A 14137-nucleotide genomic window follows, 5' to 3' on the forward strand; every position below is an offset into this window, starting at 1 on the left:
ATGGGGCTTCCTCTGGGCACGGGGAAAAAAGTTTGGCCCATATCGAAATCCAAAGTTTTTGGTTCAGGTAACGGACATCTGGATTGCATTTTGCAAAAAGGAACCAGGAGCATTGCAATGTTGCTAAGATTGTGCAACTTCACCCATTGCAATATAACGATTTATATCCTGGCATAATGTCAAATTTACATGGTTTACTACTAAATTTACAGATTTTAGTGAGTTAAATAGAAACTGTTTAGAGGTAATTAGACATTCCTTCAAAGACAAGAGGAGCTGCACAATCTTAGCAATATTGTAATGCTCCTGGTTCCTTTTTGCAAAATGCAATCCATTTTTGGTAACTGGAGCCGAATTTTGGTCCAGATGACCGAATTTTCGTTTCTCTTGGCCGGTAATTTTGTTTATCTGTTCCGAAGTTCCGTCTTTGTGACTGAAGTGTTTTTCGGGGCGCACGTGGAAAACGGATATATTGAGCCTCACGATAGGTTCATCTACTTTTGCACCGAAGGAGTTTAGGTAACATACGTTAGAAATTGCAGACTAATTCTGATAGTTTACAGAAAAATGGATAATGGTATAAACAAACTCAGGTAGACTTCTGCCGTACTAAGCAAGAACGCTGTAGATCCATCAAGATTTTCCCGCGTTTTTTGAAACTTAACTTTTTGTAAAATAAAAATCGTTTTATCAATGAACCTCAAATTTTCAGGTTCAGCTCTTGATAGTATTTGTCAAAGAAATCTGTAAAAACATTGTCTCAAGTTACACGAGTTTTTCTGCTATGATACATTGTTTCCAACAAATGTAAAATGGCGTTTATGGCGTTTTTGCGTTGCACGACAGACTTACTCTCTACGCATTGTTAAACCATGGGTTTAACAATGCTAAACTCGGAGATAAATGTTTGTACGACGTTTTAAACCATGGCGTGTCCATTTCCAGGGTAAACCAATAAAAAAAAGAATGAAAAAATCATAACATGAAAATTTGCATGTGATTCACCGACGAAGGAGCCAGTAGTGCATAATCATGGAAGACCCAATTTTATGACTAGCTGCATCCAGTTTGCACTGATTCATACTTGGCTTAATCAGACCTTAGTAATGGAAATGCATTCTTTGTTGAAATATGATACTAATTTTAAATAAACGTTTATTTCACTATGAATTATAGTATTTGCCTTTAGACACACCATAAAGTGTGCCATTTGCATTTTGCATCAAAGTTATCATGGGAGATTTTTAAGACGCAAATTGCAGGTTCATTTATAAAATTATGGTAAGTAAGAGCCCAACATAATGTTTTGTACCGCAGATCAGAGAAAAAAATCATCTTTACAGTCCAGAAGTAGACAAATGCTAAACAGTAGTTCAGCGCCGAAAGCGAAACTAATCGAAAACAATTTCAGTGACATCTCGTCAGTAGATCGTGCTATTTTGCGGGAAGCTCGGCTTTAATTAAGACCGCCAAGGATTTCCTGGGTATGAATAAATTATTCAAAATACTGCAAATCTATCTCATCGTTGAGTAATACGTAGCATGTGACTTTCGGTTCCAGTTCGCGGAGAAACAGACCTCATAATCGAGCTCTGCACTTCTGCCATGCTGGGGAAGAAAGCCGTATGAACATTCGAGAGTCGCCGAGTTTCCTTCGATAAAATGTTTATTTTTCTGGGGAGTTACTGAAACTTTTCCTTAAAATTGTCAGATGTTTTAGATAAAATTGGGGACAGTAGTGTCTGAAAAGTTGGAGGAAAAATATTTAGAATTTTTCCAGTAAATTTATTTGTTATTGAAGGAAACATATATGGCAATGTCTAAAGGCGCAAACGGTGTTCTTCCTTGGCACGACAGATTTGCACTCGCAGCGTCAACGCAGGGCTCATCCCTCAAAGACTGAAACGAAAGCGGCCATAATCTGCACGATTTCGCGTTCCACTTATGCACCGCTCGCGCCGACAATAAGTGCAAGCAATTAGTATTTTTCCATTGTTTCGTCGGCTCCTATTTCCAATAACCGGTCACTTCTCGGCGTTACATCACTCTCCGAAAAAATGGTCGCATTTTCTCCTCGTTCGGTCCGAAAATCAATTCGAACTCTGTTGCTGGTGTCAACATTGAGCTCTCATTAAGTGCCATTCGAGGCGGCTTTTAAATGTGCTCGCCAATTTTCTCGATGGTCGTGTCAAACGTGAGGAGCTTCTAATGATCCACGACAAAAACAATAACTGTTGCCGAGGGCAGCGTTACCATTTCTTACGCGGAATTTGCCTGCTTTTCACTGCGTTTAGTGGGGATATTGGAGGATTATGCGGGTATTCGGCAACACTGTCCGGCAGTGCATATGAAAATATCAGGCAGAGTTGCCGGTTACAGTTTTTTGAATTGACCCCTGCCATGCATGTATTCTTATGAACCTCGAGGCTCATATCAAAATGAACTATATTCCCTTTTGATTTATATAGTCCAAATATCGTACATATCGGCTATAAAAGTGAAATAATGTGTACCTAGGTAATAGGTTTCCGACGCTGCAGCCTTTCTGTCACAAATAATTTTGTAAAGAAGAAAAATATTCAACGTAAAATCATGAGAATATTGTAACTACCCTAATAGCTATTCCCTCCATGTGAGGAATGTTTCATTAAAATTTTAAGAATCAGTGGTGGTTCGTTCTCATTTGATGCATTAAACCTCTGATTGTGAGATTTAGAATGTCCTTCCGGCTCTTTTTTTTCGGTATGTCTCTAAGGTTTACGCGTTGATGAAATATTGATTGAAAAGAAGCGACCCCTGTCGTAAGGATTTAAGCATTTTTTCTACATTTTTGCCCTTTATAACACTTTTATATTTAAAAATGTAATTTCCGTGACAAAAAAAGAAAAAACCTTTTTTTTTTTTTTTCTTATTCAGGTTGGTATTTTTATAGACGAGCTAGAAAAAGTGGTCTCTCATTGCAAAATAAGGTCGGATCACCCTTTGTCTTTGTACACCATTCGTCGTTATCCGGACGAAGGAACACAACTCCATTCCAAGGTTGCAAAATTGACTCAATCAGATAAAATGTTGTCCAAAATTGTATCCGTGCAATTTTGGTCCAAATTTCTCCTGATTTTGCGCGAGATCAGAAGGAAAATCGCTGAAATTTTCAGTGAGAAACGACAAAGATTCCTTTGGTAACGATGCAATTTGCGAATAAAAATTTGGCAATATTGAAAAGGAGTTACGTTCTTTCGTGAGGAAAACGACGCACTGTGAACCGCTGAAAAGTTGTACATCAGGCAGCATGGCCTTGCGCACCGGGATGCGTTGAATCGTCATAGTGCTGCGCGCGGTGATTAAAAGCGTGCCGCGCTGTCTGGCGCCGATTCAACGGACCGTCCATTCATGGCGAAGAGGCGCCCGCAAAAAGGAAAATTAACCTAACCGAATCGGTCAGCGACCAATTAGAGGCGTCGGCCGATGCAGTTTCAATAGGGCCGAATTATGCAACTCGTCACCTCATAAAATGCAGATTAGGAGCTGACCGGTGTTATAGCTTTTCGCTTTGGCGTCGGTTTCGCGAGCGCGTGAAACGTGCGGTCAGGTCGTTCGAACTATTCGGGCAAGTCCAAAAGCTAGAAATGAGGAGGATATGCTACACTGGAAAAAAAAAAAAACACATTGGATCTAGAGTCCAGACTCTTAAAAACATCGACAAGAAAAATTACTCTTGATTCAATCGGATTTTTGCTTAAATTAAGAACCAAGCCTCTTAATTTAAGCGGATTTCCTTTTGATTTCAGCAAAAATCTGATTGAATCAAGAGTATTTTTTTCTTGTCAATGTTTTCAAGAGTCTTGAGTCTAGATCCAATGTGTTTTTTTTTCCAGTGTACGCAAAATATACCGAGTTTTTTTAAAGAGAGTAGTAATGCCAAAATTGTCAAAATCGAATTTTCTTCCACTGATCTCTTTTTCGTGACAATCCCCTACCCAAGACGGTCTGAGTTTACACCGCAAATACACATAAAATACACATAGTACAAAATATTAATTGAATGTACAGCAAGATCAAAATAAGAAGAAACTCTAAGTAATGCGCTTCCAACAAGTAGAGAGAGTCGTCCAGGCTTGAATTGTCAGTTGACACGCCATCAGCCAAAACTGAACTTCCACTGATCTAATCTGATCTGCGAATAATTCCGCTGAAACCGCGAGATTCCTCTCATGGGTAAAAATGAAAGTTGTAAGATAGTACAGTATGAGAACAAAATTTGAAGAAATTTTCGCTAAGACAGCAGTGTGTACACACTATATACCGTAAGAAATCTGTATCCTCTGCTGTCTTTTGCCTCTCTTTCTACTGACCTCTAACTTGTTTGTGATATGTTAAAATCCCATGTTTTTTACATGCTTGCGTGTCCTAACACAGATTCATCGGAAAACTCCTTTTTCTGAAAATTTATCAGTGGGACTCCTCTTCGTGCTTTTTCTGAGACATCATTCTTGAAGTCACTGCTCTCTTCAGTAACATAAAAGTTTCGTGGCTCACCCGTAAAAGTTACCAGAGTACCTATCTGTATCCGTAAGAAAATTAATAACTTTCTGCTTAGCTTTAGTCGGGTATACAAAGAGTGCGTATTATACCATTGGCTCAGGTCACTTTTGACATGGTCACGCCGTTGTGCTACATGCAGTGGTGCAGCCAGCTCCTGCGCACAAACCACTCCACTATATAGACATGCAGTGACATTCTTCTGCAACCAATCACACACTTCATTCCATCAAATGGATAAAGTGTTCCGATTTATGCGCGACTCGAATGTGCAGTAACTCTAATTTTTCATCATTTTATGTTGATTGTTACAGTTCTTGCGTGACCTTGTCAAATTTGATGGCTCGATTTAACAGTGCGGCACCGGATAGACACCTCACCGTTGGCCGCATCGTTCAATTACTGCCGCCAAGACGGCATGACCCGGCGCTAGGGGGCTTATTTCTTTGAAGTCTGTAGCGTTTGCGCAGATTTTTGTGTGGGTGACCCCTGGCCCCCAACAACAACAACAAAAGTTCACTCGCGGCACCATCGGCGCAATTTTGAAACTATCGTAAAATTAACTGCGAGAGAAAAAACATGAATTTGAGGAGGGTTGATCTGCACTCATGATAAAATTAAGTTGCGTTGCAACCATCATGCAACCTGCAATGCTTGAATTGCCGCCTATAGGTTACCGTTAGTTAGTACACACTAAACTAACGGCTTTTTAAGGTTCACTTAGTAGTCTTTTCAATTTAAATTGTAAATTGTTTTTATTTAATTTGCATTGTATTTCTATTTCTTTATAAACATGTACAACATTAAGATTCTATACATGGATCTTGTAAACATAAAAAATTATAATGCTTATTAAGGCACCACCTTACCACCTATGTCCATTGCAAGCACCCATGTTTTGACCGATAGAATTGCTTCATTTCCTCTTTGACCTCCTTTTTACATAGTTTTGTTTATCAAATCCAATAGGTAATCAGCCCACTGGTATGAATCAGCTAAATTAAAGTATCCCTTTGCTAAAATTTGCGAATTTCTTACTCATATTGTAAAGTTAGAAGAGAATTTCAGACTGTCTAGATGAGCAGTTGTTTCTGAGTCATTCACATCCATACCCATTAATTCTAATTATTGTTAAAATCAAGGGTCGTAATTAATAGAACAATATATCTTCAGGGAAGCAGCTTGTTTCCCAAGCGAACATACCCGCAGAGAACGCCACTGTTAGCTCCTGTCATATTGTTGGAAAAGACCTTGAAGATTTCCTTCAACTCGAAGCTTTTCGGGAGAGCACGCATAAATCCGTTGACTTGTGTGGCCTTTTTATGACCGCACGTTTCCCGCGAACACATTAGCTCAATGTCCCCTCCACATTAGCTCAATGTCTGCTCCCCGGCGGATCCCTGGTCCTCCCGTTGCGTCGAGCTCAATGCTCCATTCACGCGATATCTAGACAATCGGAAACGTGTGACAATTCCTCGAAAGTGAGTCCGGAGTCTGAGCGACTGCCTTCAAAAATTTGTCACGAAACGAATACTAATAAAGGTCACGAAGAAAAATTATAACGAGGCATTGTGTCATCCCGTCTGCGTCTAAGGAGTCGAAAGAGATGAGGAACGTGCAGCGTTGCCAGAACATGCCTAAATATCGGCTCCGGAGGGATTAACCTCAGTCCGGCAAATCTTAGTCTTCGGTCTTCTGATATACTCAGGATGAAGACGCATTGAAAATTGGATTAAATTTTGTAATTAGGAACTATAATTTCTGCCTTATTGTAAAAACACTAAAAAACTAATGGTATTTACGTTGTTTCTAAACTGAACCAGAACTGTTGGTTCTCATTTGCAAAATGTAGTCCAGAATAGAGGTATAATAGAGGTATAAGCCTTGAAAAGAGGGAAAAACGAAGAATAAATAGAAAATTTAAAGGGAAAAAATGAAGAGGTATGATGATGAAAATATAAGAGAAATAAGAGGATGAGAAGGATAGCTATTGAGAGGAACACAGAGGAAGACAATGAAGGAGAGAGAAAAAAAGGAGGCTAGGGATTAGAATAAGTGGAGGAAGAAAAAAGAGAAGAGGACAAAAACGAAAGAGACGAAGAGGAACGACGGAGAACGAGGAGAGGACGTGAACTTATAAAAGAAGAGGGAAGAAAAAAGAAGGAAGAGTAAGAAAAGGACAATAAGAAAGAATGGAAATAAGCTTGCATACGGCCGAATTGAACGTCAAAGTAGCTTCAAAATGATTTTTATAATGTCATAAAAAAAATCTTATAGAAGATACCTTCAGAAGTCAGACCAAGCGTTCCTTCTGTTGGGTGAGGGCCGTACTATACTAACCGCAGTAAAATAATCTACCTGACGGACATGATGCTGATAGCTGAGAAATTATATTGCTGACTTAACAATTTTGTAGTAAAAATAAGTGTCCGACATGTTTTAATGTACATTTTTCAATACGAAACATGCTAATTTAACCACGGTACATGGTTTAATTCGCTTTCCACTATTGCAAAACGTACATTTAGAACGTGACGGGCATATTATTTTACAATTTAATTGTTAAATCAACAATCGATTTTTCCTATGTACACGCCTATAAAATAGCAGTCACTATAGGTAGGTAAAAAAAATGCGAGTTGGCGCTTGGCGCTCTCCGTATCGCGGAGCGGCGGTTTGTAAACGGAGATGTAAAAGTCTGACAGCGTAGCGCACCGGAGCTCGCGGCTAATTAGTATGCAGGAGGGTGCATCTGTGTGACTCTTGACGAGGTTTCTGGGGATCCCCGTCATACACGGGACTTACTGATAAGTGATCCGATGATTTTGATTTTGGGTTCATTGCCGCCTGCCCCCGCGCGTCCGTACTCGGCCTCTGGTTTTTGCCAGCCTCAGTGTCTTGGCACATGCAAAATGAACCCAACCTCACCTTGAGAGGATAATATACATATGTATGGATACTTCTAAATGTAAAATATACTTATGCATGGCCCTATTGAGGAGTCTATACCGCCTTGAAAAATAGTCTAAGGATAAGCAGATGATGCTTCCAAGAAATGGAAGCATGAAACTCCGACCTTCTGGAGAGAGTAGTAAGTTCCAAAGGCGGTTCTAACAAGTCGGCAACAATGTTGATACTTCTTTTAAAGGGCTCGGAGGACATTGTGCATAGGTGTTTTTTTTTTTGAAAAAAAAATAGTTATTATTGATTTCAAGTAAAAATAGTTTTAATGCATATTCTGTTAATACATATAATTCGCTCCCAAATTTCAATTTTTAAGCATCAGAAAGTCAGTTTGAACTTTTTTTCCGCCATGAGGATCCATACAATTTCGAAACTTAAAACATAAGTACATATTTATGCAAAAGCTGCACTTATGCGCCTTGTCCTCCAAGCCCCTCATTCAATCATCGTTGGCATGAATTAATTTTGAATCTCACAATCTGGGGGACGCACTAATCTATTTTGTAGCTTGCATAAAAAACATATTAATCTGAATTTCCTTATCTGGATCGCATCGAGCATTTAAGAAGGTACTAACCTCACCCCCGGATGATTAATTTAAAACAACAATTTGCATGAGAAATAGTGAGCTTAACAAAAAATCACCTTTGTTTCAAACAAATAAAAAACCGTTGAGTTAAAGTTTCAGCGAGTTGATCGAATAAAATTGTGCGTTCCTGATTTTTCTGATATTTTGTACACACATGCATTTAACTCACACTTACGACTCTATTGAAATGACCTTTTCGTATAATCCACTCATCAGACCATACAATAACTTAATCTCCAGGTTCAGCAGGAGTTGTCTTTACTAAAATAAAGCAAACTCATACGAAATATTGGTCAGGTATATTCAATAGCTACTAAAAGTCCATCTAATTCGTACATTTACGATCGAACCAGTTTAAGCACTGCATCCAAATAATCGTATTTTTCAGCAGGTTACGTAATCGAGGCTCGTCCATAGGACCATCGACGACATGGACTGAATTTTTAAACGAAGCTAGAATTGCGTAACTTAGCGCATTGGTCGCGAAGCGACAATACCACCGCGCAATGAAAGAACGTCATATGAGTCGTTGGATGTGGCCAAATTTATTCGACAAAATATACAGTTTCCGAGTAAATTCTTAATATTCCCCTTCAAATTTGTCAGAGAATTTCATTCGCAATTTGATTTCACGTATCTGAAAATCTCAGTCAAATAAATGCATAACTTTTCTTAAAATTAAATATTATAATGGGGGAAATTTGGCAAATTTTCGATGTTTATACGACGTTTTTCCTCGTGACGGCATGAATGAAAGAGTTATCTCTAGTAAAAACGCAAATGCCGCAGGAACTTGGAGGAGCTCACGCGGTTTTTGACAAAATTGGTGACAATGCCGGGTCGCTCGTCAAAAGAAGAAGGTGCGTCGGAAAGTGGAAACATTGAATGAATAATTTTTGAAAGGATGAAAGTGAAATGAGGCTTCGGGATGCAAAACAATAGACCACCGGTGGCATCGGGACCCACCGGTAAACGCTAGGACGCTACTCGACGTATATCGATAGTGGTTCTGTCTTATCCCCAATCAATCCCGGCTAGAATCTCGAACATCGATTCGATAGGTCGAAACAGAATGTATCGCAAAATAGAGCGAGTCGCCGCATCTGGGGAGCAATACCTCCCGTGTTGATCAGGGTATCTTTACGAGTGAGATAGATGCTGAAGAATCCATTTCTGATGAGTTGATAGATCCTTGGGGTTCTCACAGGGATAATATATTTTAGGGACTCTGTGCTAATAATCTAAGCAACATAATTGGACAAGGCCATGATTGGACTAGCCTACCGGAAAATTGAGACTCTCCCGGTGGGGCCGGTGAGCCGATCGAGGAGAAAAAGAAACAAAGAAAAAGAGAACAAAATAAAAGAAGAACAAAAAGAGGGAGGCGACAGAACACAAGTGGACAGTGGGTGATGAAAAGGGATTTTGAGTGCATTTCATCTTAAAAGCGACATCGTAAAGAATTAGTGGGCTGCACAAATTCTAAGAGGACCGGCGACTCTAAGTAAGATCGGCCCTTCCAAAATTCTGGAGGCGATTGAATTTTTGGTCGCAAAAATTAAAAGGGCCGGCCAACGGCGGCCCAAATCATAATCCTCCACGTGAATCTGACCACCAAAAATGTGTGAAGACCCTAGAAAGTTTGGACCATATCAGTTCATAAGTGGGCTTGTCGCATATATCATGATTTTTTGGATGAATTTGACCAGCCCTCAAAAAACCTTCACTCTAAAACTGGTGGCTTCAAAAGGAGGGTAAAGATTAAATCGACCTGAATCGATGGCCGTGAATCGATCGACACCACTTCGACCGACAAATTATTAAAAAAACCGGTGTCGAATCGATCGTCCTCGGGTTTTACGATCGATTCACGGTTGTCGATTGAATCGGTGTTGATCGGTCTGCGTTTTTATTTTTCGATCGATTCATGTCGATTGGATCCATACCCTCCGCTTCGTTGAATCGAAACCTTACGTTACGAAATCAAATGAACTTCATTTTGCTATGAGGGACAACAATTTCTGGCTTCGTTTAGGAACAACGTTTATACCATTAGTTTTCTTACGAACACAAGTGTTTTTAGAGATGAGCCAGAAATTGTAGTTCCAAGTACCAAAATGTTTTCTAAAAGATCAAATGTACATCTCAATGTACATCACTGAGCAACGAGGGAGTCTACAGGTATAAGTAGTCTCACTTGCATGCTCCTATTTAAAATTATTTTTTTAAAAAAAGGGGTAAATGAAGAGAAGAAAGTTAGTTGAGTTTTATGTGAAGTTGTATCATTTGAAATGGCAAAAATACCAACAAACTGTACAGAAACTTCAAAATCCGTCCAAAGTTGAAAACTGTTGACGCCTCAATTTTGAATAATTGCGTCGAACGCAGTGCGGCCGGCGCGGGGCTGGCGCGCATGGAGCGGAAGCATAGTAGCGCCTTGCAAGATCGCAGGATACTTCATGCGTTGCGCGTACATCACGGAGGACGCGGCGCATAGTAGCGCCTTACAAGTCTGCTGGATACTTCATGCATTGCGCGTATACCACAGTGCACGCTCAAGTCGTATCTCCTTCTCATTGATGTCGAACCTACCCGGTACCCGGTGTACATCCTTTCCGAACAGTGCACACCGCAAGCTTGCAATCCTAGGATCACAGGATTGTAGAGATTTCCGCACCAGTCATTTTGCAGAGCGTGTTAAACCATCGATGAAATTATAACGGAGCAAATTTGACTGGGCAGCCAGTTTCAAGGGTTCAAGGGATAAAAGCCTAAAAATTTCGCCAACGGACCCAGCCGTTAATTCAAACCTTTTACATTTTTCCCAGGAGTTCTTAATACAACTTTACATGCAAGTTTTATTTATTTATTTTTTTTATTTTATTTTTTTAAAATGTTGCTTTTACTTTCAGTATCTCTCCTGTGCGTGTTGTATATTCCAAAATTGGAGGCGCTTTCGCTTTACAAAGAGTAGACTAAGTTGGCTATAGTATATTTATGCAACTATTCGTGTCCCACGAGTATTATATAAGGCGGTTTTTATTTTGATACTTTTAAGTTTCGTTAGAAATTGAGAGAACTATTCATCGGAAATCGGCCGGTAGGGGACATCTGTCGGTTAGCGTATATGGATTACGGTAGATTTTGTCGACGCCTCGTAAAATATGGCTAGAAATAAAATGATATTGTGGACAATAATGTTTAGAATGGGTGGACAAAACACTTGGCTTTGATGCAAGTGGTAAAACTATTGAATAGATAAGTTCACTCAATCGAGACGGTTGTCGCGTGCGAGTTAACAGCCAAAAAAGCTCCATAAAATATGAAGGTCAAGTAAATCCATTGTTCAGACTTCATTTCCAGGGGGGGCTCAATGATTGTCATGCCTCGTCACAGACGACACACTTTCACTTTCCGAAAACTTGGTGAGTGCATTGTTGTCAAATACCATGTCAAACATGTTTAAACATGTCAAAATTATTTCTGAAATTTCCGCACGATTCATACCTTCTGACAAATTTTCACTCAATAAGTAAAAAAATACACCTGTGCCAACGATAAGGTTTGGATTGCAGCTTGAACTTCATTTTACCCGCAAGTTGGTAATGTGATCGAATGTATAGAATATTACAAGCTGCAGAAACGGAGATATTAGTAAATAATTAAACATTATTTTTACTACTCTCGTAAGTTTCTTTTTTAGTTGCTTTCAATTTTTTTGTCTCTCTGTACATTTCCCATAAGCTTCCGATGACAAATTTGAGATTGTTTGAACCGTTAGGCTCGGTTTAAAATTAAATTTAAATCGACCATAAGTCAATACTTTTTACGTGTATTTCTTCGTTTAAATTCTACCATAATGCAGATTCATTGGACTAATCCAGCACCGTTCCCAGTTTTTTGTTCTTTGAACCGCCTCATCCCCCTCTCACCCTCAAAGAATTCCGCGTCCCTATTTTTCCGCACAACAAAATTCATTGCGGTATTTTCACCGTCGAAAGACTCAAGGGAAAGGGGTGTTTTGGCTTTTAGCGGGTCTCCGTGGAGGTTTGAAAGGGATAGTGTGGAAGAGGAGGGGGGGCATTCATCGGTTGACGCAAGTCAAGCCGGTGTGATCGCGAGTTGGCTGCAAAGTCACCCCCCAGTTAAACTTAAACAGTGAACACGTGTTCCTTTCCCTTGAGCACCCCTCCGCTATGCTCTTCATTGCCGCCTTATCCCTGGTTTTTTCCTCATCAGGTCAGTAGGTTTGAACTAATGCATGACTTAAAGATTTTTTATTTTTTTGATGGGGGCAAAAAATTTGCTACAGTGCCCCCATCATGAGGATCGCCAAAACACCCCCCCATAAAAGGGGCCCACCGAATACCGGGATTAAAGAGTAATTAAATGGTTCAATTTGGAAACACCTCCAGAAATTCGTTTTACTGCGGGAAAACGTTTTAAAATAAACGTAACGTATGTTTTATTTATTTACTTTTTTTTAAGCATGAACTAAAATCGCTCGATCATCCAGATTTTTTTTAAAAGTATATGGCTGCTATCGAAAATGAGTACATTGAACGTCGATTATGGAATTTTCGAATAATCTTTGGTACATCCGTCAATTAATCTCAATTTATTGTGGTCTCTTTTAGTGGAAATTCTTCGTCTTTTCCAAAAATTTGGCCCCAGATCTGATTCGTCTTCTTGACTATTAACTTTGGACTTCTACCTTTTTCTCCCTAATTCTTCCTTTATCTCATATTTTTTCCTTTTCCTCCAGATATTCTTCTTCCTTATTTCTTTCTTTTTTCCATATTCTTCTTTTTTCCTCCTTTGTCTCCATTTGTCTTTGTTTTACAACCGCTTCCTATCCTTTTCTCTTTCTTTCTTTGTTTGTCCCTGTTGCATTCTTCCTCTAATTCTCTAGATTTTCATCCCCTTTTTGTCCCTCCTATTCTTCTCATTTTCACTTACTTTTTCTCCCCTTTTGCCCCTTTTCTCATTTTCCCCCTTCATTTATTCTCTTTTTTTCAAATCATTTTCCGTGACTTTTATTAAATTGAGATTGATAGATTTAGTTTGGTTCAAAAACGAATTATTTTCAGTCTCCTATATTTCCAAAAAACGAAACCAGAAACTTCTGAATCACTGCCTCCTAGTAAAAGAATTCCTTGTCCCTATGTTTCCGCACAACAAAATTCATTGCTGTATTTTCACTGTCGAAAAACTCAAGAGCAATGGTAGCAGATAATGATATTGCAGACGATATGGTAGTGGAAAACATGCACTTAAAAAAAAATAAAAAAAAAAAAAGGTAAGTCGATTGTTTCCGCTTTCCGCACCTTGTTTATTTGTCATAGCGTTTTCATCTGACGCGACAGAAAAATTAATTACCCGAAATTTTTAATAAAAATGTTTTATAAGATGTAGCAAAAAACCAGAAAATTTCAAGAAATAATGGGTACATGACCGTGGAATGTTGTAAAGTAACTTTGTCAGAATTTGGCCGTGTTTTAGCAGCACTAAATTATTTGCAACGAATGGTATTAAATTGTATACACATATGTCTACCGGAGGAGATTGTAAAGTTGTTTGTTTCTTTGGTAAATTTTAAGCTAAAATTTTGGCGTACAAATACATTTTAGAGAATTTTGAAAACTAACGGTCGGCGATCTAGCCATTAAAACATAAAGAATGAAAATCAATTCCTATGAGTAAAGGTATTTAGAAATTGATTTAAGAAAATCGCGTTCTGCTTAATCGATGGATGGTTAGACAAACGAGGAAAATTTAAATTCAATTCATTGGACTGAATTCCAACGATTCATACATTTATTCTGTCTGGTGGCGCTGGCTATCGCCAAGAACGGCTCAAAAATAATTAGAAAAAATCCGTGGGAAATTAAGGAAAAAACTTATGTTAATCGAAGGAAACATAATGCAGTCAATCTTGCATCCCTGATTCCAATTCAAATTCTAAAAAAACACGGTCTGAATAGTGTCGGATTCATTCCCCTTCATTGTTTAAATAGGTATTATTGACAGCTGTTTCATATAATT

At 38.9% G+C, this 14137-nt stretch overlaps 1 protein-coding gene across 1 annotated transcript in view; it reads left to right on the forward strand.

The window, feature by feature from the left end:
- Positions 1–11978: 11978 nt before the first annotated feature.
- LOC109031461 (limbic system-associated membrane protein) overlaps positions 11979–14137 on the forward strand; it is a 42825-nt gene continuing 40666 nt past the window's right edge. Inside the window, exon 1 of the mRNA XM_072299804.1 lies at positions 11979–12331. Coding sequence (XP_072155905.1) covers positions 12289–12331 — 43 coding nt within the window. The 5' untranslated portion in view covers positions 11979–12288. The remainder of the gene's footprint in view (positions 12332–14137) is intronic.

Source organism: Bemisia tabaci, chromosome 4, assembly GCF_918797505.1.
Source record: "Bemisia tabaci chromosome 4, PGI_BMITA_v3".
NCBI lineage: Eukaryota > Metazoa > Arthropoda > Insecta > Hemiptera > Aleyrodidae > Bemisia > Bemisia tabaci.